The sequence below is a fragment of the Gallus gallus genome, chromosome 1 (genome assembly GCF_016699485.2).
Source record: "Gallus gallus isolate bGalGal1 chromosome 1, bGalGal1.mat.broiler.GRCg7b, whole genome shotgun sequence".
NCBI classification, from domain to species: Eukaryota; Metazoa; Chordata; class Aves; order Galliformes; family Phasianidae; genus Gallus; species Gallus gallus.
Genome location: NC_052532.1, coordinates 59614455 through 59640723, shown reverse-complemented (window position 1 = coordinate 59640723; position 26269 = coordinate 59614455). Strand labels below are relative to the sequence as shown.

Sequence of the window (26269 nt, the reverse complement as noted above, 5' to 3'; positions counted from 1 at the left end):
TAAGCATTATTAGCAGTCATAATACAACCATAATGCCAAATTGGTACTACCATACACCACAACCTCACAGTGAATGACAGAGCTCAAGTTTGTCATCTTAGTGTTACATTCCTTTACCCTAAAGCAGCTCATCTTGATCACCACATGAATGGAACAGATCTCGCCTTTACTGCATTTTTATTAGATGCACAGCAAGACCTCAGAGAAGCAGCATGCCACCAACCTTCCTACTTATGGTGATACTTCAGTGCCTCCTCAGGGAAGTACAGAAAGATGTAGCATAGGAGGGTTTGTATATAGTTTGAACAACTGGAGAAGTGGGTACAGTAGCTTTCCTTTAAGGCTCAGAGTGAAGTAGTTCTGCCATATTCCAAACTTAGATCAGAAAGTGTATTGTGTAAAGTTTGTGTCTCAAACCATAACATTTCAAGACACAACAATGTGAAACAGGACACTTATTGTAGTAAATGAAGTATACTCATTACACAAAAGTAACGAACTTACCTCAAGCTCTCATTTCTTTCTGGACACGTAAGTTTTGCAAATCTTATGAGGTAGTCTAGTTCTTTAGAAGGCAAGTATATTGCACCATTCACACCACCTTTGAAATCTTTCTGAACATGCTCTTGAGTAAAGTTCTGCAGCACATACTGGACTTGAAGTATTGTACGCAGTTTTTTCTTTTCTGCTTCAAGCTTCAATAGACTCTCTCTTCGCTGGGCCTTCTTCTGTGCTTTCAGCAACTATTTCAATACATTAATTCAACAGTTAAACAGATGAACAAGATTCTAGAACAGAACAGTTATAGTATTGATCACCCTACACTAAAAAAAACCTATAACCTTGGTTAGATTAACACCTAGTCCTTTCTTCAGATACAAGACCTTCCAAGTTCTTCCTTTGGCAGATTCCCCTTCTCCATTAATTCTCTAACAGCTATAGTTTTAAATCAAACTGGATACTGTCAGATTCACTCTTAATTTTTCTCTACTATATTTGCATAGTATATCACTGCTAATTACTTCAATTGCTTTCCAAAGTGAGTAAAGGAAATTGATGGAATTAATACCAATACACAAACTCAAGCCCATCCGACATTTAGCATTTGAAGTTAGTGATGCAGAAGCTGTCTCAAACTATTCCTAGTTTGGAAAAAAAAGAAGAAAAGGAGAAAACTGTACACCCACTTTGAACATTCCAGTTCAAAGAATATAGTAGAGTCCTACAGTTATTCTGTTGGCAGAAGACTGAAGCACTCAAATAAGAAACAGCAGCCACAGAACATATACAGCCTCCGTGCCCCCAGCATTCCAATATCTACTAGAAGCAGAGTCAAGAAAAAAAATGTGTTAGCTTTTATTTTAAAGCTAGCATAAGCTCAAGAATAAACCTGGACTAGCAGAAGCTAATGATAAGATTTTGATTACTAAAAATACCTACAGCAAGGCACATTATTTCTGCTGTTTTATGGGAAGCTATGTAGAGAAAAGCTATGAGATAAGCCATGTTTTGACATTCAGCATAGTGGTTTGTGTTCAACACGGTAATTATGTGAACCCAAAAACAGCAATACCACTGGAAAGGCTTAAACCACACAATGCAGTGAGCCTCTCAAAGCCCTACCTGCAGTTACTACACATAGAAGAAAAGAAGTCTAAGCAAAATTGCTTGGGTCTCAGTCACAAACAGGCCATTTGACTAGTCTAGTTTGTCAGTATTATAGAAGAGGCAAAGAAATTATGCCAGAGGAGTGACTAATCATGTTTTGCATCCCCAGCACTACATCAGATCAGATCTTTTTACAAGAACTGCATTTGCCTGAGAGCCAAGAATCTAATTACTCCAGCAGTCAAAGAAAGCACTTGCTTACATGAAAACATGCCATGTCAAATCCTGAATAAAGTCCTAAGTAAAGCACTGGAACTGTAAGTTACCACAATTAGAGAAGACTACAGTAGAATAAGTAGCAAAGTCCTCCATCTTCAGTGAAATTTTACCAAAAAGCCATACTAACTGAAGCTAAAGTTACTTGATAACAGCACTTTCCCATACTGGAAATAAACTGGAAAAAGCATTTCACTTAGAAGGAACCTCAAGAGGTTATCTAGCCCAGGCTCCAGAACAAAGAATGATGCTGAATCAAGAACCAACCACTTAGATTCCACTGTAGTCAGGTCTTAAATATCTGAGGAGATATTCGATGGCTTCTCTAGACAGTCTGTTCTAATGCTCAGTTGTCAGAGTGACAGTTTTCCAATTTTCTAGTTGGAATCTGCTATTTCAATTTCTTATTTATTCTTCCTCATATCTCACAACAAAGACTAGCTCTATCTTTTATGGTATCTGAGGACTAATATTACATATCTCCCCCCAGTTCTTCACTTCTCTGGGTTCAATAAGCCCAGTTCTTCCAGGCTTTCATTGATCTCCTGCTCTAGCACCTGGCCATACAGAGGCCCACCAGTGGACTCACATCTATAACTTCTGTGTACTGAGTAGAGAGAACCAGATACAGGTGGTTTAATGAACACCAAGTGAAAATAATCAATTCCCTTTAAATAGTGGCTAGGAATCTGGTCTTCACTGTTACAGGATATGCAGATTACTTTAGCTGCTGCCCACAGAGAGGTCCTCCATGGGCTTTTCAGTAGGGTCGTTCATCCACCAGTCCACCCCTACGCAGGGAATGAATCTACCCTGGGCAAAAGTTATAAGCAAGATGGTTCATTTTAAATTTAAGTAAAGTAGAGTCATCTCAAATACAGACATGTTCAAATTATTCAGTTTGCTTAAGCACAAGTTCTTATAGCAGTACACAGAGAACACCACACTGAAGATAGCATTACACAGTTGTCAGCATTTACTCTTACCTACTCTGTTTCAGACAGTATAAACAGGTTGTTCACCTGAGTTCTGAGACAAACTTCATAGTAATCCGCATAGAGGCATGTAAATATAGCAGTTAGAGGGATAGCACAAAATTCTGTCAGCTCCTGACAATATCATGAGCAACATTTTATACTTACATCTTGGCTAAGACCTGAAAATGTCTTCTGAAGCTCCTTGGCAAATTCTAGGTTGTGTACTACTTCATCATATTTCTCTACTGCCTCCTATAAAGAAATAGATAAAAATACATTTAACACTTAAGACCACTGGTTGCACCTCAAACCTATTTTACTTAACCTCACTGAAGAGCTAGTAATCTAGGAGGTTCTTATCTGACACTAACTTGTTACAAGTCACACTGTCTATAACTGGTACTTGAAATTTAGTTGAGTATCATTCATCAATAACCATCTGAGACGTATTTTCCAGACAATACCTTATGCAATGCTTGGTATACTAATGCTGGAACAGAAAAGCTTAAATATCACTTATTTTCCATTTTCCTTTTTGTTTCTGCAAGTCTCAACAATCAGATAAAAACAGCTGTTTATCATCAGATACTAACGTCTTCTGTATTTCTTTCAAGCTTTCACAAGTTCAGTACTGAACCTTTAGCCTGATGCTTAGCTGAAGTGCCCTTACAGGTAATTCATAAAAGCTTTCAGAAGTTAATGGTATGGAAGGCAAGTCATACTTTCCTGAAGTCTCACAAATTTTATTCCTACAAATAAAGCAGTGTTCCTGACTTCATTAATGGCTTCAACACATCTTATTCCACCAACTTCAAAAAGAATGTAGATTCCTAATTACGTTTTTATACACCCTATAAATTCCTTCCCTTCTCCGCTGAGAAGTAAATCCATTTGTAAGTCTCCTTGAAGTCTGAAGATAGCAAAATGCTGTAGTTCAGATATGCTACACATACCCACTTAACATAAGGAACGCTTTGGAAGTAAGAAGTTAAAATTTAGCTTCAGCACATATGTGCTTTACTATGAATATAAACCAAACAGTGTGAGATATCAAAGTTGTACTAGAAATGGCCTGTCAGTCTAACATAAAGCTCTTTCAGTGTAGTAATGTTGACACAAGTGCTTTATCACTGCAGTGGAAAAGCTTCACCTACTGTCCCAGTAATATTTAGGATCTGCAAATTCACCGTGCTCCTAAGCAACTGGAAAGCAAGTTACATGTTATGTTACTCCATTAGTCTGATTGTTCAGTCACTTGCATATTTTGAATAAGTGAATACAACACATTACTATGTCTAAAGGCTACTTAATGCAAGGAAGCTCATGAGTTACTGTAAAGCTCTCAACTACTAATTTAAGTTGAGAATACAGTTTATCAAGCAACTTCACTGACTGCTTTGGAGAATTTGACTTTAACAACCCAGTGCCCACACAAGAGATGCTTAAGGAAGTCTCACAAGTTAACAGTAACTTGGACAGATTCCAGTACTTGTACTTTTAACCACACAGACTCCAGGGTAAAACTCCCTACCTTAAAACACCAGAACTTATCCCTGCTCAGGTTACAAAGTATAATGTGTGGGAAAGCAATAGCTTCCTTTTGTCACACAGCTACTATTAACATCCATTAACAGAAACATTAATGTTTGAGTGAGAGTTGCTCCTGGCCTGACAGAAGTGAATAGTCAGCTGAGCCACAGCGGGCCAGAACAGTATTGCCAAAGGAGACAGTAAACTTGCTGGGAGCTCCTTATTTTTTGAAACATTTTTTTCCTGAAGGCAAGCACACTGATTGCTTGCACCATTGCTCACACACTATGAGCAATCAGTTTCTATGAAACGAGCTCATCACTCCACATGTACTTGTATGAAAAACAATGAAGAATACAGAGATGCAAGTTGCATTAGAGCTCTTCTGTACTATGGGCAGTAAAGCTTTATTTCAGAAAGTATCTCTACTATTAACCTCTGTTTTAGTTTCAACCACCAGATCCTGGTTGCTGTATATATATATATTGATAATTCAGATCTGAAGTGTACAAACGCAATATTTCTGTACTTTAATGGAGTACCTGAGAGAGGGACTTGACAAGAGCAGTTACATACTGAGTGCTTCTAGAGCAGCCATCTGAAGTTTAATTACCAAGTCAATGCAGTAGCAAGACTGAATATCTTATTCTGTTTTAAAAGCCTGAGACATCCCAAAAATAGAACTATGATAAGCATACTGAACACTTAACAGTCGCTAAATACATAAGTTAAGCTCAGCTGGAATAGTGAAAGCCAGTAACAAAGTTCATCACATACATGTTTTCCAAAGTCAGTGCAACTGGGTGCATCTGCAAACAAAACAGCCACAGAATCCTCCATCTCTTTAGACCACACTTAGTAATTTCCACTTTCTCCTGTTTTTTTTTTTTCATATTCCAAAGCAGACCAAGCAAAAAAATAGTCACATTAAGGAGTAGCTTTACAGCATGTTCCAGACTAACAGAGCTTAATGGAAAATACTGTTCAATAGTCTATTAGCAACAGAAGACAACTGATAGTTTAACACTTGGGATCTTCACAAAACAGAAGGCTCTTTCCCCATCCATTTTCAAGTGGACTGTAGAACTAAAAGGTCATCTCACTTCACACAAGATTTAATTCATTTGCTTCTGTGCTTAAGGAGGCAAGAGATGTCAGATTCCACAGCAAAGGGTTAAATGATCATTCACTCCAACAGGTCCTGTGACTTTTAAGCAGCAAGTTATTTCCCTTCTTGTCCCCTTCATGATTAGTCATCCTTTACAAATGATTACAAGTACAGATACATTTGTGTTCCCATACTGCTGCATTGTGATGAAGCTAATAGCCAATGGATTCTTTTTCCAGCTGACCCATTATGAGAGTCAGCACAGACACTGAATAGCCAGTGCCCTTTGTTAAGAGCATTCCTGTAACACGTCTGTGAAGCACACTTTAAAACATGCAACTGCTCAGTAATCAGAGCAATAAACCCTTTGAACTGTGTGGCACCACACTACCCAGCAACAGCTTTCATGTTAGAGACATGTTTTCCATACCAGAAAACATGAAGTCCAAGACAAAAAAAGCCAGAACCACAGTTTTAACACCAGGAGAGTTGAAGCTTACTTCAGGGAGTGCATCACACTCGCTGATTAGCAGTCTTGCATCAGGCCATTCAAAACTCCAGTAGTCTTAGAGCTAACATGCAATTTCAGGTAACATCTATTAATGAAGTACTGAGGATTAACTAACCTAGAAGAGCTGAAGTCTGTGTTCTAACATGGCAACACCACAAACATGTTACACATGGATACCTCATCAAGAGAGACATGGATGAACACTGAAGTTGAAAGACTACAGAGCAATCACAAGACCTTCTGTACGCACGAAGGCTAAAGCTTATCCATTCAGTTTAATTACCAATTTGCCCATTCTGCTTGGCAAAAAAAAAAAAATATCCCCAGAAGTCTGCAAGCATTTCTTCTGCAAAGTTACATCACTGCATCTTTCAACAACCCAAATCCATCCACTCCCACACAATCCAAGCTTACCAGCTGGTCTTGATTGAGGGCCTCTCCCTTCTTCAGTCGATCTTTGTAGTCTTCCAGTTTGAGCTACAGGAAAATTTAAAGTCAGTTTTTATACTTATTTCTAATGCTAAGAATGAGTGAAGTATTCTTCTCTTGAAGTCTGCATACTGCAGCAAAACAGTAATTCTACTACCTCCTTTAACTTTCAGGAGGAGAACACAGATTTAGCTGTTCCTTTGATTTTGCAAACTCAGTCTCCAGGGCTGCCTCACTCCCCCCTTTCATATCTTTCATCTTTTTTCCTTACTGCCTTTGTTTCATTTAAGAAATAACACATTAACCTTAGATCTTTAAGAGGCTCCAAACACATTCACTGTCTTCGCTTCAAAGTATTGTGTTTTTTTCATTTTTCCAAGCCAATGTCACATTTAGTTATTCCATCCTGGAATAGTCCTACTTAATTTTCTATCGTATGTGTATCAGAATCTAAGGTCATCAGGATTTTATTGCACTGTTTCCTAAGAAAATGGACTACTGTCTTCAAACACAAAAGTTTTTTTTCCTAACACACTTAAGTAAATAGTCTTTAACAGCTGAAATGAACTATACAAAAATAAGCTATTAGGTACTGCAAGTTTCCCTAGCCATGGGAAAAATGAAGCATACACTGCCATGCAGTTGAACACTATTTGGGCAGATAAACGAAATAGGTTTCACTAACACAGTATCTAAGACCAGGAACACTTCCTACTCATTCTAGCAACTCACACTTTCATTTGCTAGTGAGGCCATATTGTCACCTGAAACAAAGACACTGAAGAAACTCACAACAGACTTCCTTGGCTGAGTTAAGTAAATGCAGTTGCTTAATCACAAAGACAACATGCTTAGCTGAGATTATTCAGAAATGCAGCATAATGCATGACATAAGAGACAGCACTAATACTGGAACTCCTGCAGGCGAATCAATTCCCATAGTCATATAGCTTTAAGTCTTATCTAAGCACCTCTTCTCACCCTAACACATGATGCATCAGTCTCTTCTCACACATTATAGAGTCACAGAATGCATACAATTGCTTTGATTTTAATTCTGATCCAGTACCAAAAACAACTGCAGCAGTTTCTTTAGTTCTGTAGAAAAGAACATTCTCTTGATTTGTAATCACATGCAAACATAACCTTCAGTCACCAAGCAATCAGTGGAGAAGTCCTAGAACACAAAAGCCTGAGTGGCTACAGCTACAGTATTTTAGACGTATAGTATCAATGCTTATTAACTGTATTCCCTAGAAAAAAGGGCACAGCTCCAACTCAAAGAAGCAGGCTTTGGCATCCTTCTGCATAGGAGCCTTCTGCTGAACAACATTTGTCTATATATAATATAGCAGTCAATCCATGTATATGGCAATACATAGTTAATACGATTTGACATTGCTTTAGCCAGAGGAAACACTACTCATGTTCTTACATATATCCCTACATCCTAATATTAGATGCATGTAATCAATAGAAATACAAAGACTCCTTTTTTTATGGCAGTAAGCTACATCAGAATAGCTCTAAGTCTGTTCCGAACTCAGCCTGTCAGAGAAGCACCCCAATGCTGACCAGCACTCAATTACCTCCACATTAATTACCACAGAGCAGGTTCTGAGTTGCTACATCCCTGCTTCTATGAAACAGCGCTGTGCTCGCATAACATCAAATGCGAGCAGCCCGTTCCAGAACAATGAGAATAAAGAACACTTTCTTTTACTATGCAGTAACAAAACGAAACTCATGAAAGGAGCTGAACACCGATATTTTAAGAAGCCCTGGATCATTACACACACGCCCTTATACTGATGAGTCCTCCCATCAGCCATTTAGCAGAGTGCCAACCCCAGCAGGAAGACACGTTACCTTCTTCTTCTCGATATTCCTGATCTTGTGTTTGAGGCAGATGAGCCCATTGTCGATGTAGGTCTCGTACGCCTGGGAAGGAGAGGCCGCCGAGTTCAGCGCGGCCTGCAGCGGGCTGGCGGAGGGCTGGCTGTCCCCGGCCGGGGTCACCTGCTGCTTGGCTGCCTTCATACTCTTCTCCTCCCCCTCCTCCGACCGGCCTGAAGGTGACGATGGGCAACGGAAAGGGGCTTGGGAAAGCTGCACCATTGAAAGGGATGGAGCTGCAAGGGAACTGCGCTTCTTTAGCTCTCTTTTCTCACGTTACACCTTACCACGCGTTTAGAGAGACACGGAGGCACGGCACAGAGCCTCGGTAAGGACACGTTCCCTGCCTTCCCCTCTCCTAATATCCGCATCGGGGATTTCAGAGCGAGGCGAACTTCGCGTGGTCCGCCCAGGCAGCGGAAACGCTTCCCACAGGCGGACCCGTGCGTGAGGTACGCTTCCAGAAGCCCGAGTGCCCGCGGAACGCCGGGCTGCCCTCCCGCACGCAGCGCCCGCAGGGAACAGCCGCAAGCGCGCACCTGCGGGCCGTGCGCGGCCCTCCCACCCCATTAAAACCGTTTTACCCCTCCCTGACCTTCTGCGCAATCCGAGCAGCGCTGCAGCCCTAAAGACTCCCAACCGAAAAGAGGGAAAAGGCAAAAAAAAAAAAGCTGCGTAACAGAGCGCTGCAGCCGCACGCCCGGGCACTCCAGCACTGCCCCTCGCGGGGAAGCGGCCCCGCCCGCAGCCCGCAGCCACGCGCGTGGCGGCAGCGGCCCGAGGGGAGGCGAGGAGGGAGGGGCCGGCTTTCACCTTGAGCGCGGCCGCTTTGCGGGGATGCTCCGCGCGCCGCTCCCCGGCCATGACGCCGCACCGCCGCCGCCGCCCTGCGGCGCCCGCCCCGCAGACCGGCGGCAGGATGAGGAGCTCCGGCTCCCGCGGGCGAGCAACCCCCCCGCGCGCCCTCGCGGAGCCTCGCTCCCACCCGGGTACAGGGAGATGGACGAGGAGGGTACCGGCGGCGGGCTCCTTCCCGCCCGAGCCCCGCAAGTTCACGACGACCGCCACCGCCCGCACCCGGTGCTGCGGCGCGGCCGGCCCCTCGCTCCCCCTCCCGCTCACCTCGGTGCCCGCACACGCTCAGGCCCGCCCCGCCGCCCGCCCCCCGCCTTATATAGCGCCGCGCGCCGCCGGGCACGGAGGTGGGCGAGGCCGCGCTGCGGGACGTGTCTTGCCGCTGAGGTCACCGCCCGCTGCCAATCGGAGGCGGCGCCTCACAGCCCGGCGTCACGTGATGCGGGGAGGGTGGCGACCGTTAGTCGGGGCGGGGCGGGGCGGCCGCCCGGCGGTGTGTGCGAGGGGCGGGGCGGGCGCGGCATCCCCCCGTCAAGGTCAGCGTGCGGAGTGAGGGGCGCCACCGGGCCTCTCCCGCAGCCCCTCTGTCCGGTCATACGTTTGCAGCGGTGTGTTCTGGTGGCCGTGGGAAAAAACAAAGCGTTGTTCCTAGTGGAAGCAAAAGGGGTCTCCTGGGCTGGTAAAGAGCCCTTGACAAGCTTGATTCCATGTAGCAAAACGTGGTTGTGGCATCGGGCTCGGCAGAGTGCAGGGAGCGTTTGGGCACTGCTCTTAGACAGAGGGTTTGGATTTTGGGTGGTGCTGTGTGGATCCAGGAGCTGGACTCGATGGTCCTTATGGGTCCTTTCCAACTCGGGATTCATGATAGTTCCATGAAAAGATGTATGTCCTCTACAAATGCAAACTAAAACACTTAATAGCTGGCAATGCACGTATGTCCCATGAATACAGATAATAAAGTAATCACATGCGAACTTCTGTTAACCTCTAGCAATGTCATCAGTGCAGCACAAGGCATCAAAGGAGAAAACACACCTTCCGTAGACCAGAGGATTAAGCTGGAATTGCGTTTCCTGTTTTTCTGTGGCCACTGCCATGAGAGCAGTAACAGAACTCAAAGGAAAAGGTACAACAATAGAATCACAGAATTGCAGAATCATGGGATGGTTCAGGTTGGAAGGGACCTCAAAGCCCACCCAACCCCCTGCCATGGGCAGGGCTGCCACCCAGCAGCTCAGGCTGCCCAGGACCCCATCCAGCCTGGCCCTGAGTGCCTCCAGGGATGGGGTACCCACAGCTTCTCTGGGCAGCTGTGCCAGGGCCTCACCGCCCTCTGAGTAAAGATTTTCTGCCCAACATCTAATCTAAATTCCCCTTCTTTTAGTTTAGAGCCATCCCCCTCCTTGTCCTATCACTATCAGCCCATGTAAAAAGTCAGTCCCCCTCCTGCTTATAAGCTCCCTTTAAGTACTCAAAGGCCACAGTGAGTTATCCCTGGAGCCCTCTCCAGACTGAACACACCCGGCTCCCTCAGCCTTTTTTCATAGGAGAGGTGTTCCGGCCCTCTGAGCATCTTCGTGGCCCTCCTCTGGACCTACTGCAACAGCTCCACAACTTTCTCGTGCTGGGGGCCCTGGCCTGGACACAGTACTGTAGATGGGGCCTCACGAGGGCAGAGCAGAGGGGGACAATCCCCTTCCTCATCCTGCTGACCACTCCTCTTTTGAGACAGCCCAGGAAAATAAAGACATTTTGAAAGAGAAAAATGCATCAGTAAGGAAGGATTGCAAAGAGAGGTTTTCCAGGACACAAATGGTGCTCACATGGTACACAGAATAGGCGAGAGAACCATAGAAGGATCATAGGAAGACTACATTTGAAAGAAGAAATAAAAAAACAGGCAAATGGCTCAGGTGATGGAGTTCATGGAATAACACAGAATTGGATTTGGCAGCCCAAGACAAGCTGTAGCATCCACCATGCTGCCACTTCTGCCTTAATCACAAGTCTGAAAAAACACTTTTCTTAGAGTTTTCACTCACAAAGTGATGTCAGCTATGGTAGCAGATCAGTTTTCACGACTGTGAAGAAATGCCAGTGAATAAAACACAGCTTGTAAAAAGATCTCAAAATACCCATAAGTTCACTATTCAGCTCACTGAAACGTTTTGAAACTCAGCCTTCTTCTGGTGCAATGCCAGCAGCAGACGATACAGAATATTGTTCTTACAGAAATTTGTACCCCTGCTTGACTGCTTGCCATTGACTTGAGCAGGACCAATACCCAACAAAGCAAGGCTCACTTGTAGGAGCAGCAACGTGCACTGAAAGTCCTTCATATAGATTTCTCTTCTTTGTGTGGGTTTGTTCAGCACCAATGGGCTGCGTCCTTGCAAAGTAATTATGAAATGAATGACCAATTAACGCATATCTTAACAATAAGTTATAATTAATATTCAGAAACCTGGGAATATTCTATAAATCCTAATTACAGCTGGCAAGCTGCTGTATAGTGCAATTTTAAGGAATTCTATGAAAGAGGAAAAAATGAAAGGAGGACTCACAGAAGCCAAATCCATATTTAAAACCAAATGAACTTCATTTTGAAACAAATGCAGAACAAGTACTTCAGATTGATGCTATTTGTACATGCATAGTGTATGTGTGTAGTCTCCAGAGTACTTTAAAGAGTATTATTAATGTTCTAAGGTCAAGTACATCAAAGTTAGGAAATGCTGGGATTAAGAGCAGCCTACATTAATTAGTATAACTGCATTTTGCAGATCCATTATGAGACCATATTTAAGTAGATGATCACAGACTATCACAGTCTGGCCACACATAGATCATAGCCACACAGTCCCGGGCTCTCAGTACTCCCAGCTCTGGGATTTGTGTGTTTCACTCCAGCATCTGAAGGGGCTGAAGAAGAACATTCTGATCATTTTTTCATGTTTGACTGATTCTTCTTAGCTCCCCTGATCAGGATTGCCCTATTTTTCCCAGTCCCGTTGGTTTATCCCACTGTCATATTTCTTGCCTTCCAATTCCCACTCCTTCACCCCAGACTCAGCGCTTCTGCCCAGCTTTGCATGTTACCTGAGTAGCCCTGTAACCTCAGAGCCAATATTTGTAACCAGTAAACTCTGTAAGGCAACCTTTGCTAGCACTGCTTCATCTGCAGGTGGGACATCCTGGATGTAAATACAGATCTATCATTGAGATACAGGAACTATGTGGTCAAGAGCTGTGAGACAGAAGTAAGAAAAAAAACAAGTAATCCCTGCCAACTCTGCCTTGCATATGCTTGAAAGAAGAGGTGAGCAAAGGACAACTGAGGATAACTATGGAAAGGGGTCCTTAGGACCACCAGGAGAGATTCATAACACCAGCACTCCAGCACAGAGGGGAGGAGAAATATGCAAAGAACTTCTCGGAAACAATACAATTATTTATGATTGTTCTCAGAAATCTAATGCATATGCATAGCTTAATTATATATGTATAGCTACCATATGAAAGCAAGGTATGCACATTAGGTGGAGCAATCCCTGTGTATCCAGCGCTGCAATAAAAATGCCTGCCTCTTCATGTTACATTGGTGTGAAGGGTTTTTTTTTACTCCCAGTTTTCAGTGAGAGCAGGCTGCTTTGCAGAGCAGGACCTACTTTGCTCATTCCAGCTCTTTGCCCAACTGCTGCTAGCTTTCCACACCTGACCCTTCACCCAGCATCCATAGCATCCAGCACCACCTGCCTCCCTACAGTTGCAGGGAGTCAACACCATCAGTCTGCAGTGGAGATAGGAGACTTCCATCCCCTACTTCCATCCCCTGCCATCCCTGTTATTAGTGTATTATGAAGCCCCTAAAAGTAAGTGGATGTGTAGAATAAGATCGGTTGCATACTAACTTTAGGAAGGACACACAGTATGTATGATGTATGCAGAAATTAACACGGTGATGGACTAGAGAAGACAGCCTCAGTGCTGGGATATTTGTGAGAGAAGCGGACTGAAGAACCTTGAAACCAAGAAGGGATAAACAAAGTCTCAGAAAGATGAGTATTAGTCAGATTGACATTCAAGTTATTGGAAGGACCTGGAGGATATTAGGAAATGTGTTGCTGAAAGTCTATCCTGTGCTGCAAGAATTTTTTGTGTACACTTCGTAGCTACCTGTCTGCTGCTCAGAAGCCAAGTAGCCTCGTGAAAGGATGCTTCACTTGGTGTCCAGCACTGCATTACATGAGCTGCTGCACATGATTTCTGAATAACTTTTGCAAATGCCTGCTAAAGGTATTGTTCTCAGTCTTTTCTCAGCTTGTTCCAATTTACCCTTTGCACTCCAGCTCGTCTTCTGCGTTAGCCTCACAGGATCCGAGCTCCAGTTCATTCATACAAAACCTTTTTCTCATTCCTCTTTACCTCTGTGTTCAATCCCACCTAGCAAACTGGTTCACAGTCCTGCTCTTCTTGTGCAGCCAGTGCCAGGGCACCTTGTCCAATTCCCAGCCTATTTTAATTTCCTCACTCAGTCTTAACCTTACCAGAACTCTTGATTTTATTGACTCCTTTGCATTCCCCTCATTTTTTTCTTCCACTTTCTGCATTTTCATCGGAGATTTTATTCCTCCACGATGCCCAAGGGAAAGTGGAGAAGGAGCCACGAAAGTATGCTGAAATAGTTCCTCTGTCTGGGAGCAGCAGTTACAAGCTTAGTCAAATTCCCCTCCTGTTGCTCCAGGCCAAACATGGTGTGTTTAATTAAAGCCCATGTTAACACGTATAAGATCTGTAAGGGAACGGAGGTATACTCACTGGCAGAAGTATCTTTGGAGAATTTACAAGCTCTGCTGAATAAACTTGCTGGGGAATACGTGCCTGCATGTAAGCATATTGCACAAAAGCCAGTCTTTGAAAACAGAGTGGAAATTCCCTTTCCCAGGCTGTAGGATTCTGTAATTTCAGTGATAGTGCAAACCTCCATTTTTTTTTCAGGCACATTCCCAAGAACGGCAAACTCCATGGGTCTCACTCAACTCCGTTTGAGGCAAACTCCTGGAATCACAGAATCATAAAGGTTGGAAAAGACAACTGAGATCACTGAGTCTACCCACCAAGCCATCCCCACCATGCCCACTAACCATGTCTCTCAGTGCCACATATATGTGCTTCTTGAACACGTCCATGGGCAGTGTGACTGCACAGCCTCTCTGAGCAGCCTGTTCCGTGGAACAGAACATTTCATCTTGAACTGAAAAAGCTGCTGAAGTAAAACCTAATTTAAAAAAATACATTGGGAAGTTCTGGGCAACCTTAGTAGTAAGAGGGGCAGTTGAGGAGGAGGGTTTGGTCCAAGTGGTATAACCAGCAACGCTTGTTCCTGTTAGTCTCTCTGTCCCTACTCGTGATTTTATCAAACATCAACTGCAAAAGAGGAAACACTGTAGAGCAAACATTCATACTACATTCCTTTTTGTGTGTGTGTGTGGTTGTGAACATTTCAAAGAAAATTCACAATTTCCAAGGGTGAGATTAAAGGGAACATTTACCCTTAAATGCTTTGTAATAGAGACTGCCAAATGGAAGTGAACTTGTTCCTCGTGTCAGAAGCGTTGCTTTCACTGATCTTACAAAGAAGGTCTGCCTACTCACAAAGCCTCGCAAGGTGCAGCTCACAAAGGTGTGTGTCAGTTTCTCAGCAGCTAAACTCCCTGAAGAGGTTGTGTGAAAAAAACAGGCAGACCCTGGAGCCAAGAGCTGGACTCTATCCTTATGGGTCCCTCCCAGGTTGGGATATTCTCTGACTCTATGATTCTAAATAGCATGTGGAATGAATGACGATGTTTTGGATTCAGAGCAGGGATGGAACTGTATGCCCTAAATAAGGAAGTCTTATGGTGGGCAGTTAATATTACCATCATTAGTAGCCCCTCAGTGAGCACTGTCCAGACTATGTATTGTACAAGTCCTATGTAAATACAGCATGTTGTTAACACCAGCACTGGACTTACCATTTCTACATACTGACACACTTAGGAGCCACATTTAAAGATCAGCCTTATTCTGGCACTGCCCCATTGTTGAATGCATCTTCTAGTAGTCATAGCCCAATAAAACAGAGACTGCATGTAGGGGTAGGTTGCCCTATCTATTTCCCCATGAAAAAGAAAATCCAAGTCAATTTGTTTCCAAAGCAGACCTGTGTTATTTAGTTCCGCTATGAAAAGCATTTTCCACTAACTAATGATATAGGAGAGTTCTGTGATTGGAAGGTTTTCTTACGAACAGCAACTTTCAAACTGTGTATGCTCACCATCCCGTATAGCAGCGGGTGATGGTATACACCACCATAATGTGCCAGGTGTACTTTCTCACTTCCTTTCTGGTTTTCCCTCACTTCTTGAGCTCTGCAGTACAGCTCCCCTGTGAGTAATTCCTTATCTTAGTATAACTGTCTCCTTTTTGATTCCACAGAGTTTGTCTTTCATGAAAATGGCTCCTATCCTTCCATCACAAATATTAAGAGCTCTTCTTTGCTCTTTTTCCTCTTTGCAAGTTGAAATATTAGTCTTCTGTGTTGTAATTACCTGTAAGAGAACTTGTTTGCTACTGTCTTCCCCTCTATTAAAGCATCTTCCCAATCGCTTTTTTAAACCTTTTTCAAACACCTGGAGTCCTTCTTTAGGTGTCTGAGTTCTCACTCAAGCATATTTTCTTCTTGCAGAATTTGGTTTTCTTGTTTGTTCGCCAGTTGAGCTGCTGGACCCTGACCTACTAATGGCAGTCTCTGCCTCATAGAGGAACGCATGGCATCTAACAAGCGTAAATCTTTACCTGTCTGTACCCAAGGGACCATACGTGAGTGGCTCAGAAATGTTCCAAGCCGAATACAGTCCTAAAGTTCCAAGCCAAAGTCCTAAAACATAACAGCCTGACTTGGGGGGTTTCTTTTTCCTATCAGTCATCTCAGGTATGAATTGGACTACAGTGATTTGGACAGCTTAGCAGCTTTTGTGCCTCTCATCCCACAAGCAGAAACTGTAACCCTTTGAAAGAAGCTAATTGATTTTAATTATTCCTAGGGAAATGTTAATGACACATTTATTTCTTTCACTACCTAAACACCTTTGATCTCAGACTTTACAGGTGGACCTGAAGAGAATATCTTCACTTGTGTGTCCCTTTGAATCTAACTGATGTCACGTCTGCACTCTGGGACTCAGGTTTCATTTCAAAGTCTGATTGCAGACCACTGAGGACCATCTCTACCATACAGTATCTTTCCCTGTGTCATTACCCCACGTATTGTGAGGAAAGAAAAAATTGGCCCTTCCCACTGACCTTACCTCATTAGGAAGACAGGAGGAGTGGTAGACAACCTGACAGCCCTGACATCTGTGACCTGAACTCTGGGCTCCATTCCTACAGCACTGTTTTTAACTCTTCGAGTTCTGAGCAATTTTATAAGCAAAACGTTATGTGCGATAAGTACAAAATGATAGGGGAAAAGCCCCAGAACCAAAGACCCAAAGCAGCCCTCTGATAGCAATAATGAAGCAGAGAAGTTATTTCTTAAAATGTACATGTATGTGCTTAATTTTGTGCTGCTTATTTTTCCCAGAAAATAAAACAATACAGATCACATGAATGCAAATAAAGACAAGTATAAATATTTATTGGATAAGATGTCTGTTCCTTGACTTCCAATGACTTCTTGCAGAATTAGAAGTAGGAATTTTGATCAGAATACTTAATTTTCCCATCTTTTAATAAAATTCAGGGCAATTATTAATTTGTATTCAACGATCTTACATTTCTATTGCAATCATGACTTTCTTAAGCTAGTAAAGAAGTCACTCGCAAAGCTATCAGTATCCATACAAATATAGAAATTGGTCCTGTCAGAAATAGGAGTACTTTTGTCAGCTCATAGCAGGGCTGAAAACAATCCAACCATTTCAGGAAACTGTTGGGGCATTTAGCAGCAGATATTTACCCGCAGGTCCTGAGAACTCATGTCTCAGTGCTTTTATGTGATCAGCATCAGTACTGGACATTGTTTTATTCATCCGTCTCACCTTACTCCCATTTTCATTTACTCTTAATATTTGTTACAAACAGATATTCAAACACTTCCTCTTAAAATACCTGCGTAGAAACCAATCTGTTTCTCTTATCTCGTTAAGTTTTGCCTCAAAAAGCATGCAGTCACTTGGAAGAATTTGATGAAGTGCTTTGCGTTTTCAGGTTGACCGTGTTGACCTGAGTGCAGCCACTCACACAAGCGCAGGAACATGGCAGTCTGGAGCTCCAGGGATCATCAGCTGCAATTGACTCCGCAAATTATTTTTCATTCAGGATGCAAATGAAACATGCACATAAGAATAAGCTTAACTTTAACCATTTGAGTAATACCACCGACTTTGTTAAGACAATGTGCTCTGCATATTTCATTTTTATTACAAATTCGTATTGAAAAGCATGGGTTGTTTGGGTTTTTTTTTGTTTGTTTTTGTTTTTGTTTTGCATTTGTTGCTTTTCCTGCTCACAAGAATTGTGATACTAACGGGACTGTTCTCCTTAAAAAGGTGCAACAAGCACTTCATTGAGATAAAAATCTTCACAGCTTTCCAGCATAGCATTTGTGTGCTAATGGGACAGTAGCATGAAAGAACTTTACTTGAAGTGTTTATGCAGAATTGTTTACTCTCTGAATTATTCATGTGATACAGATACGTGTGTATTATTATGTTTTAAAATGTAAGAGGCACCGCTCACTCCAGAGAACCTGATAATTAAAACAAGGAAAACAAAAGAATGAGTGTTCCTGCAGCACTTTGAACATGCAGAAATGTACAGTTACCAAAAAAGCAATGAATAATATTGTCAAAAGCTTACGCCGTTGTACCCCCTAGAGCCAATGGCATATGAGGAACAGTTTATAGATTAAGAAAACAACAATAACAACAGTAAACCACCTCAGAAGCTTACTACAGCATAGGAGAACAGTTTCTCTAAATTGTTTGCAGTTTTCCTGGCTTTCCACCAGCTGTACACTAGCACAATCAAAAGCAAACACCAGTGGAACATGAGAATCACCACCCCCCTGTTAAGTGAAGGCAGCAGCGTCTAATCACTGGAGGTTACAGCATCTCTCCTATGAGGAAAGGTTGAGGGAACTGGGCTTGTTTAGCTTGGAGAAGAGAAGGCTCCGGAGAGACCTCATTGCGACCTTCCAGTACTTGAAGGGAGGATATAAACAGGAGGGGGAACAGCTGTTTATGAGGGTGGATAGTGATAGGACAAGGGGGTTTTAAACTGAGACAGGGAAGGTTTGGGTTAGATATTAGGAGGAAGTTTTTCACCCAGAGGGTGGTGACGCAGTGGAACAGGTTGCCCAAGGGGGCTGTGGATGCCCCATCTGTGGAGGCATTCAAGGCCAGGCTGGATGTGGCTCTGGGCAGCCTGGTCTGGTGGCTGGGGACCCTGCACATAGCAGGGGGTTGAAACTCGATGATCACTGTGGTCCTTTTCAACCCAGGTCGTTCTATGATCACCTTCCACCTCCCTGGGGCAGCCAGGACTACTCAGCCCTGGGCTGACAAGGGAACTCAGCAGTGAAAAGCCTCCACTTCCAGCAGCAGAGTCCCATGCAGGTGCCACTGATGTCAGCGGCAACCAGAAACACTCGGCTGCATGGAAAACACAGCCACAAGCCTTGGGTCTGCAAGCATTGGTGTGTGGGTTTATCTCTAGGCACATGAGTAATCCTGCAAGGCAGAATCCTGACTTCACTGAAATCATTGTACATATTGCCGTGGGCTTCTCAGGGGTCTGTATTTTGCCCCTCACTCCCCCATGAATATTTAGACATATTTTAAGGGAAAGCTTTGAAATGGAAAACATCCAGATTCCCTGTTATGTTGCTGTAATGCCCACCCATGGCACTGCTGTGAATTTCACACCACCCAAAATTTACTACGTCCAGCTGTACACCTTCATTTGTTCGTGTCAAAAGCCGACTTTCCTGCATTGTTCAGCTGCACTGTACCATTGCAGAACGTTCCCTAAAGCTGTGGCCAGTTGAAGTTAGGTATCTCTGCTGTCTATGGAGAAACAGGGTAGAGAAACATACAGTAAAAACTCAGGGGATCTTAAAAAATCCATTACAAACTGCATCACTTTGATTTCATAAAGAAGATACTTGGCTGTGATGGCTATATGAAATGCCAATATGATTTATAACTCACTTCTTAATTTGCCTTACTTCAGTGGCTCACAGGCTTTCAATCTCCCATACCTGATAACCGTGGGGTTTTTTCAGTGCCACAGAGGGGCCCCAGACCTGGCACGTCCCCAGGCATGAAGGGGATCCACGCAGCACAGAGCGATGCTGCTCAGCTCCTCTTCTGCTCTCTGCTTCACACGGTGGGATCTAGCAGAGCAAACACAACATGCCAAACCCAACTATGACAAGAGGGCCTCACAAATAACATAAGGAAAACATTATGAAACTTCCACTCACCAGCAAGAGACCTTTCTCACAACTAATCATAATACAACTACTTCTTCCGAACTTCTATTTACCTTCACTTAGAAAAATTACAGCTGTCTAATGGGCTACAAAACGTTTCTAACTTTCCTTCATACGTAGCTGACGTTACTGCTGTAATTACGAATGCCGTCCAAGCCTACAGGCAGTTGAACAGAACTTCACATGGGAATTTCCCTTGAACACTGGTATCGTGTTTGGTTAGTTGAGAAGACGATTTGCAGATGGAGATGATTGGTAGGCGAAGAAGAAATGAGGGCACTCCTGAGCAGGTATGTTGTATGTGACCACTGTGCTGTCAGCCCAGCAAAACACACGCTTAAGTGCAGAAGACATCAAATTGACTCCAGTTTTAAAGACACGTTTAGTACTTTTCCAGTTAATCTTCAGCTTTTTTTAGACTTTTAAAAAGCATATTGGTTAGCTAACGAGTGGTTTGTTAAGGCCCTGCTGACGTCTTCTCCAGCAAATCCCGCGAGTGCAGAACTGCACATAGCTTCACAAATTGCATCCAGCACCTTCTATGGGAATCTCGTGGCTGTCAGGAAGTTTCCCACACCAGGACAGAGCGCTTGCGGTGATGCGCAGCACTCTGACGAGGGACAGAAGTTAAACAAGTTTTTCCTTTAATCATCAGCTGATTAGATTCATCTTGCTTCCTTCTCTGTTTGTCCTCCAAATATCCCATTGTCCCCAGGGAGTAACACCTGTGTCAGGCATTTTTTCATTGACGCTGCTTCTTTTTAGCAGCCCTGGGCTCCCTGCTTCCCTTCTTCATCAGACAATTAGGCAAGATGAAGTGCGCAGCATGCAGATGAAGTGCTGCAAAAGAAAAGATGCCCTGAACTCATTATTTGGAGAGAGATGTAGCAATGAACTATTTGCGATGCTGATGGAATAACATATGAAATAAATTAAGTGGAACTGACTTGGCCGTTTTGCATACGATAATAGGAAGTATAAAAGCAATGTCTTAAAAATGATTAAGTTGACTGAAATTATTATACTTCTATTTTCTACCGCGTGCGTTAATAAGAGCTGTGACAGTGATTTCTAAGTAGATCATAGAGAGCGGTGAGCCAACACGCGTGCTTTAAAACTGCAGTGTGAAGATTTCAGACTCTGCTGCATAGTCATGAGGCCTGTCACTCGCACATTTCATTTCCCTCAAACACATTTAGCCCAGTGAGTGACTATAAATTATGAGATGAATGTACTGAAGCCTGAGTCATTTTTTTTTTTACCGCTATCCAGATTCTAAGGCAGGTAGAAGTGATGATAAGTGTGTTTTTTAAAGAGCCAAACACCTTATTTATTCTGTTGGGCATGAGCTCTCAATTCATTTGGAAGTGTAGATGAATTTGCAGCTCATAATAGATGGCAGAAAAACAGCCTCACGCTGTGGTGTGCTGCTCCGAACAAACAATGCATTTATAAGGGCGAAGGTGGAAAGCACGTGGCAATGGACAGCCAACGCCCTCACTTCATTTACATGTATTTCAATTAAAAAACAGAGTCAACTTTTAGAAAAACTGCAATAATACTTCATTTCAAAGTTTCTTCTTAGTTCCAGGGATTCCAGAAAATGTATCCAATTATCAAATTGGATAATCCTTTATTATTAAATCTCACAGTACTGCCAATAGCCCTTAGCAAATGTGACAGTGATAGCCATTTTAAAGCCCATTTGTGCCATTAATACAGGGTGCTGTGATCTGAACGTAAACAGAAATCAGATCCGTGGTCTTCCTTTTCAAATAACCACTCATCCTCGAAGACTACAGCACGAGGAGAAAACGTGAAACAGGAAGAAGCAATCTGCACTTTGTTCCAGTTTGACAAAAGCAGCACAGGCAGCATCAGTTTTGAGCTCTCTTCTCATTAACGTGGGCAGTAACATGGCAGCAGCTTGCCAAACAGGGAGGCAGGCAGCAATGTGTACAGCCTGGAGTCCCACATGCGTTCCCATCACAGAGCACAGAGCAGGGAGGGGACACACGGGTCACCCGTGCAGGGCCCCCGCAGCCACAGGCAACCAGAAGGGATAATCCCTCACATAAACACTGCCCTTTTATTTTGGTCCATTCAAAGGGACGTAATCTCCAAGATGTAACATTAAGAGAAATCTGCCTGGTGGCTTGAAGCTCGCAGACATTGCTGCTTTTAGCCCAATTCCAGCAGTGCAGGAAGCCATGAAGAGCTGAGGTGGACGGAACAGAGCTGACTGCCCTGTCTGTGCTGCCCACTCACACAGCATTGACAATAGCTGCAGGTTTGCCTGCATAAACCAAAAGAGGCCAGGCAGAGCTGCCTCCCAAAGGGGAGAAAGTGCCTGCACAGCAAACATGTCTTGCATGGAGAGCTCATCACACAGACAGAGCAGAACTGCCTCCCATCTGCTGACAAAGAAGCAAAAGTGATAACTGATGGTTACCGCATGCTAACACCACTGAAAATCTGTTGAAGTCCGTACATTTCTCAGCTCTCCATTTAGCGCTCCCTCCCACTCACATGCATATTCTGTCAGACCTTTCCTAAAGGTGCATTTTTCCTCTGTGATGGGAAATTCATTATACCAATGTTATAGCTCACATTTAGAAAGCTCATCGCCTCCGCATCAAGAAAAGTTATTCTTTTCCATTTCACCCTTCAGAGCCACGTTTGGTTGGTCTTCATTTACTGAAATCCATTTGGGTTCTGTCTGTACCCAGTTTCCATTTGCTCCGAAGATTTGAAAAGACAAGAGAGAAAGAGAGGGAGAGCTAGGGTACAGCATAACCAGAGCTCACTGTTTTCCTTTCTAGGGTGACTTGACAAAGCCATTTGAGTTGTATCTGCTCCCAATGGAAAGAACAGGCTCTTCTGACTCCTGCATCTAAAGCAGGATTTGGTCCTTGATACTTGCGGGCTCCGCAAGCAATAGATGCTGTGCACGCCTCCTGCATGCCCTACACTTTCACTCCTGGAAGATACAAATCACAGAAGGAGTATTGGCAGCTTAGGGGAAATGAAGGATGCCACAGCCCCTCGATGCAGCAGCAAAGCCCAGCTCCTGATTTATGTCCTGACGTGCACTCGCACTAAAGCAAGCTTGACAAAAGGCTGTAGGTGGGTGTAAGATCAATTTCTCTCATGGTTAAAGGTGGGGAAGAAGTCACGGTCCCTTGCCAGCTCCCTTGGAAGCAGAAGGGGAGCCCAGAGATCATCTCTTAGGGGCACATAAATGCAGAGAGCCAAACTAAGGCAGATCTGCAGAGTCATCAGAGAGCAATTACGGCCTAGGTGTCAGAAGGTGAAATGCTCAGGAGTTGCAGCATTGCTGACTGCTGCGGTACTGCACCGATCCGCATTCCAAATGTTTGGGAGCAGACCTGGCAGAAGGGCAGCAAATCCTCTACAACTGCCTCCTTCAGATAACGGTAACCAACGTGAGATGGATGTAAATGAAGCATTACAAGGAAATACAAACACTGTGGAGCTCTGCCTTTAGATAAACTAATTTTACTCTTAGTTCCTTAGCAAGGCAACCAAACCTCTTGAACATGACTCTTGTTCTTTTGGGACACTGCAGGCACCTCCCTATGAACTTCTGAGGGAGGTAAATAGAATTTCCTGTCAGTAAAGGTTAATTTGTAGCTGTGAACACATGTGAGCCCTGGCTTGGGATGGATTTTTGCCTGGCTGCAAACATTATCCTTTTCTTCCTGCTCATGACATTTTTGTTCTGTGGCTGCTCGATGGCTTTCTGGTGCTAGCCCTGTACTGACATCCACCTCGTATATACCCTCTTCCCCTACTACGGAGACTTCCCTACCATCTTCACAGCAAGACGCTGAATGTCCTCAGCACCCATCAGGATCAGATCTGCTTTAAGGCAAAAAGAAACAAATCAAATACAGTGTCTGTTCATTTGCATTTTATTTGCAAACCTGCAGAGCGTGCACATCACAAATAATTCCGTTCAACCACTCCATGTATTTTAAAGCATAGACACTTAAAGCGAAAAAAAAAATGCAAATTCAAATTAGAATATGTAGGAGGATCTTAGGACTCTGCTTTAACCAGAAAGCTGACTGACTGGAGTGCTGATGGTCTGAGACCTTAAGTGCCTGGCATCAGCACAGAGGGGAACTTATTTTCAGATTACAAAACTCAGCCATAAGAGTTTACATGAAAAGATTTGAGAAGTCCTTCAGGAAAATATTAGCTTAATGAAAGCTAATGCTTCTATGTTCTTACATTTTACTCCCCTTCTAGTTACGTGTAAAGGCACCAAGGAAGAAATTTTGCTACCGTTCAGGCATTTTAGATGATAACTCTCAGATACGAGTTTCAATTATTATTTTAACAGTTCCTCCGGTCCCTCAAATTTCAGAAAAAATAAGAATCTCAATATTTCTGCCTTTTTGTCTATCATCTCATGCACATTAAAGACTAGATCGTAGCCAAAGGACAAAAGGTGCTGCAGTGGCACCAGCCTCTTGAACAGCTTACCTATGGGTGAGAGGGCACTGTGTGAAGCTAGGAATTCTACCCTCCACAGTGGAGGAACAACACATCATTGAACAAGCATCCCTGAAGAGAGGCATCTAACTACAGACATCTTAATTCCTATGCAAAACGGTATCTCCCTCGTCTTCAAATGTTTTCAAGCCAGTCTCCTTCTACCTCAAGCTGCCCTCCAGAACTGGGGAAGCTCTGTGAAGGTGACAGGGAGAGATGGAGAGGGGGTGAGCACAGCCTGCTCCATGTCCACCACACAGGCCAGCAGGGCCAGCTGAAGTTATCCAAAGGAAACATTCTCCACCCAGCCACATCCTTCCCCGACACACAGGCTTTACACCATCTGCTCAGCAGGCTGGGAGCGCTGCTCCTTTTCTTCTCCCCTTACCATTTTCCAACTTTTATCACGCAGCCCCTCCCTGTGAGGAGCTGTGGCCGCCGTGAGGCCTCCCCTCACTCAGCTCCCCTGCTCTGCGCTGAGCAAACCAAGGGGCCTCAGCCGCTCCTACCACATCGCGGTGAGGCTGCACAGCGCAGAACAGAACAGCCCCTTCCTTTGGCTGGTGGCAGCGCTGGGCCTGGTGCACCCCAGCACACTGTTGGCCCTGTGGCTGCCAGGGCACGCTGCTGGCTCACATTCAACTAGTCGGCCAGAACCCAACTCACAAACAGTCTCACATTCCATGGGCCTTTAGCCTAGTGCTCCCATGGGTGTCTGTTCTTTACAAGTAAGATTACCGATACAGCTGAAGCACACCTTGGTGGGGCATAGTAATCTGGGCAAAAGAGGAGCTGCTTGTCCCTACTACATGTCCTGCCTGTTTCCCCACCTCTCCAGGTGGCATATGGTACCTGTGGGTCATTCTCTTGCACGCTTCCCTTCCTCCGGTCTGAAGGAGAGGCGGCAGCAGCACAGCCCAGCCTTCTGTAACTCCCAGCCCCTCCATCAGGTGGCTCTCTTGGCTGGCCACAACAGCTATTTGGTAACAAGCCTACCCAGGAGATGAGGTATTCCTTGTAAAAAAAAAGAGTATCATCTTAGGCTTTTGTTCAACAACACATCAATGGGATGGAAAGCAATTTGAGAACCAGATCCTACTACACGTTTCAACACCAAAACCAGAAAGAACGTGAAGATTCTCCTGGCTAAACCTGCGGTCCAAGCACAACTCGCAGAAGCCAGAGGTGACCAGCACAGCACGCCAGCCCTTCCTCCCACGTTGCGGCCGGACAAGCACGGGCCCCACAGCCGGGCGGGCGTGGCGCCATTTCGCGTCCCGCGGCGTCCGCGGGCAGTGAGGGCGCCCCCTGGCGGCGGGAGGCGCCATCTGCGCGCCGCCTTCGCCCGGCCCCGAGCAGCTCTCCGCCGGTGTAGTCACGTGGTTGGCTCCTCACAGCCCTCACCTGCACAGCCTGCGTGTTAGGTGCTGTGAGTACCAGTCAGAGCCAACTTCCCTTCTTTCTTTCATATCAAAACTGAACTTTTGTACAACTTTAGACTGTCATCTACGCAGAAGGCAGGTTACAGACTCAGCGGCACAAACTTCCTCGTGGTACAGATTAGAACGACATCTGTCCCATGGTGAGTCCTGTCTTCCCCCTGTTCCAATAGCAGCAACGCTCCTCCCCAGCTGCACTCCTCCATGAGGTTTATCCACTTCCTAGGAGACCTCTACACTGAAACTGCTGCTGAACACCCCGAGGTTACCCTGACACATCGGCAGGCAGGGGAGTGCGGCAGCAGGGTAACGAAGTCATTAGTTGGAAAGGTGGGCATGGCAAGGAGTGGGATACACACTGATTTTACACGCACCTGTAGCACATCATGCGTGTCCAAATCAGATGGTGTTCCACTCAAGTCATGAGCTAGTGGAGCTTCCACTGGAACAGTTTGTTTCAATGTGAACCTCTGGATATCATTTCGCTTAATTTATAGTAAAAAGCCAACATATCATCAGGACTAAATTAAGAGTTCCTCCACTGAAGTCCAGAACAAGCTCTTGCAGTACACCATTAAGCTT

General features: G+C 44.3%; 1 protein-coding gene, 1 long non-coding RNA gene and 1 other non-coding gene across 21 annotated transcripts in view; 1 reads left to right on the top strand and 2 right to left on the bottom strand.

The window, feature by feature from the left end:
• Nucleotides 1–9487, bottom strand: part of CAPRIN2 (caprin family member 2) — a 31963-nt gene extending 22476 nt beyond the window's left edge. For 4 of the 19 annotated variants that reach the window (XM_046901273.1, XM_046901282.1, XM_025141435.3 and 1 more), the window contains exons 1-5: nt 9458–9487; nt 8309–8571; nt 6425–6487; nt 3027–3113; nt 505–743 (exon numbers count right to left, since the gene is read on the bottom strand). In XM_046901273.1, the coding sequence (XP_046757229.1) occupies nt 505–743; nt 3027–3113; nt 6425–6487; nt 8309–8557 (638 nt within the window). In that variant the 5' untranslated portion in view covers nt 8558–8571; nt 9458–9487. Of the gene's footprint in view, nt 1–504; nt 744–3026; nt 3114–6424; nt 6488–8308; nt 8583–8930; nt 9080–9148 lie in introns of those variants that run through there. The other 15 variants (XM_046901281.1, XM_046901285.1, XM_046901302.1 and 12 more) reach the window with 6 other exon arrangements.
• LOC101752247 lies at nt 8506–18417 on the top strand. Its single transcript, XR_003071000.3, has 3 exons — nt 8506–8663; nt 10182–10316; nt 14189–18417. It is a non-coding gene; the product is annotated as an uncharacterized LOC101752247 (long non-coding RNA).
• Nucleotides 18418–26022: 7605 nt separating this feature from the next.
• On the bottom strand, nt 26023–26112 carry MIR1593 (microRNA 1593). Its single transcript, NR_035079.1, has one exon. It is a non-coding gene; the product is annotated as a microRNA 1593 (primary transcript).
• Nucleotides 26113–26269: the final 157 nt, after the last annotated feature.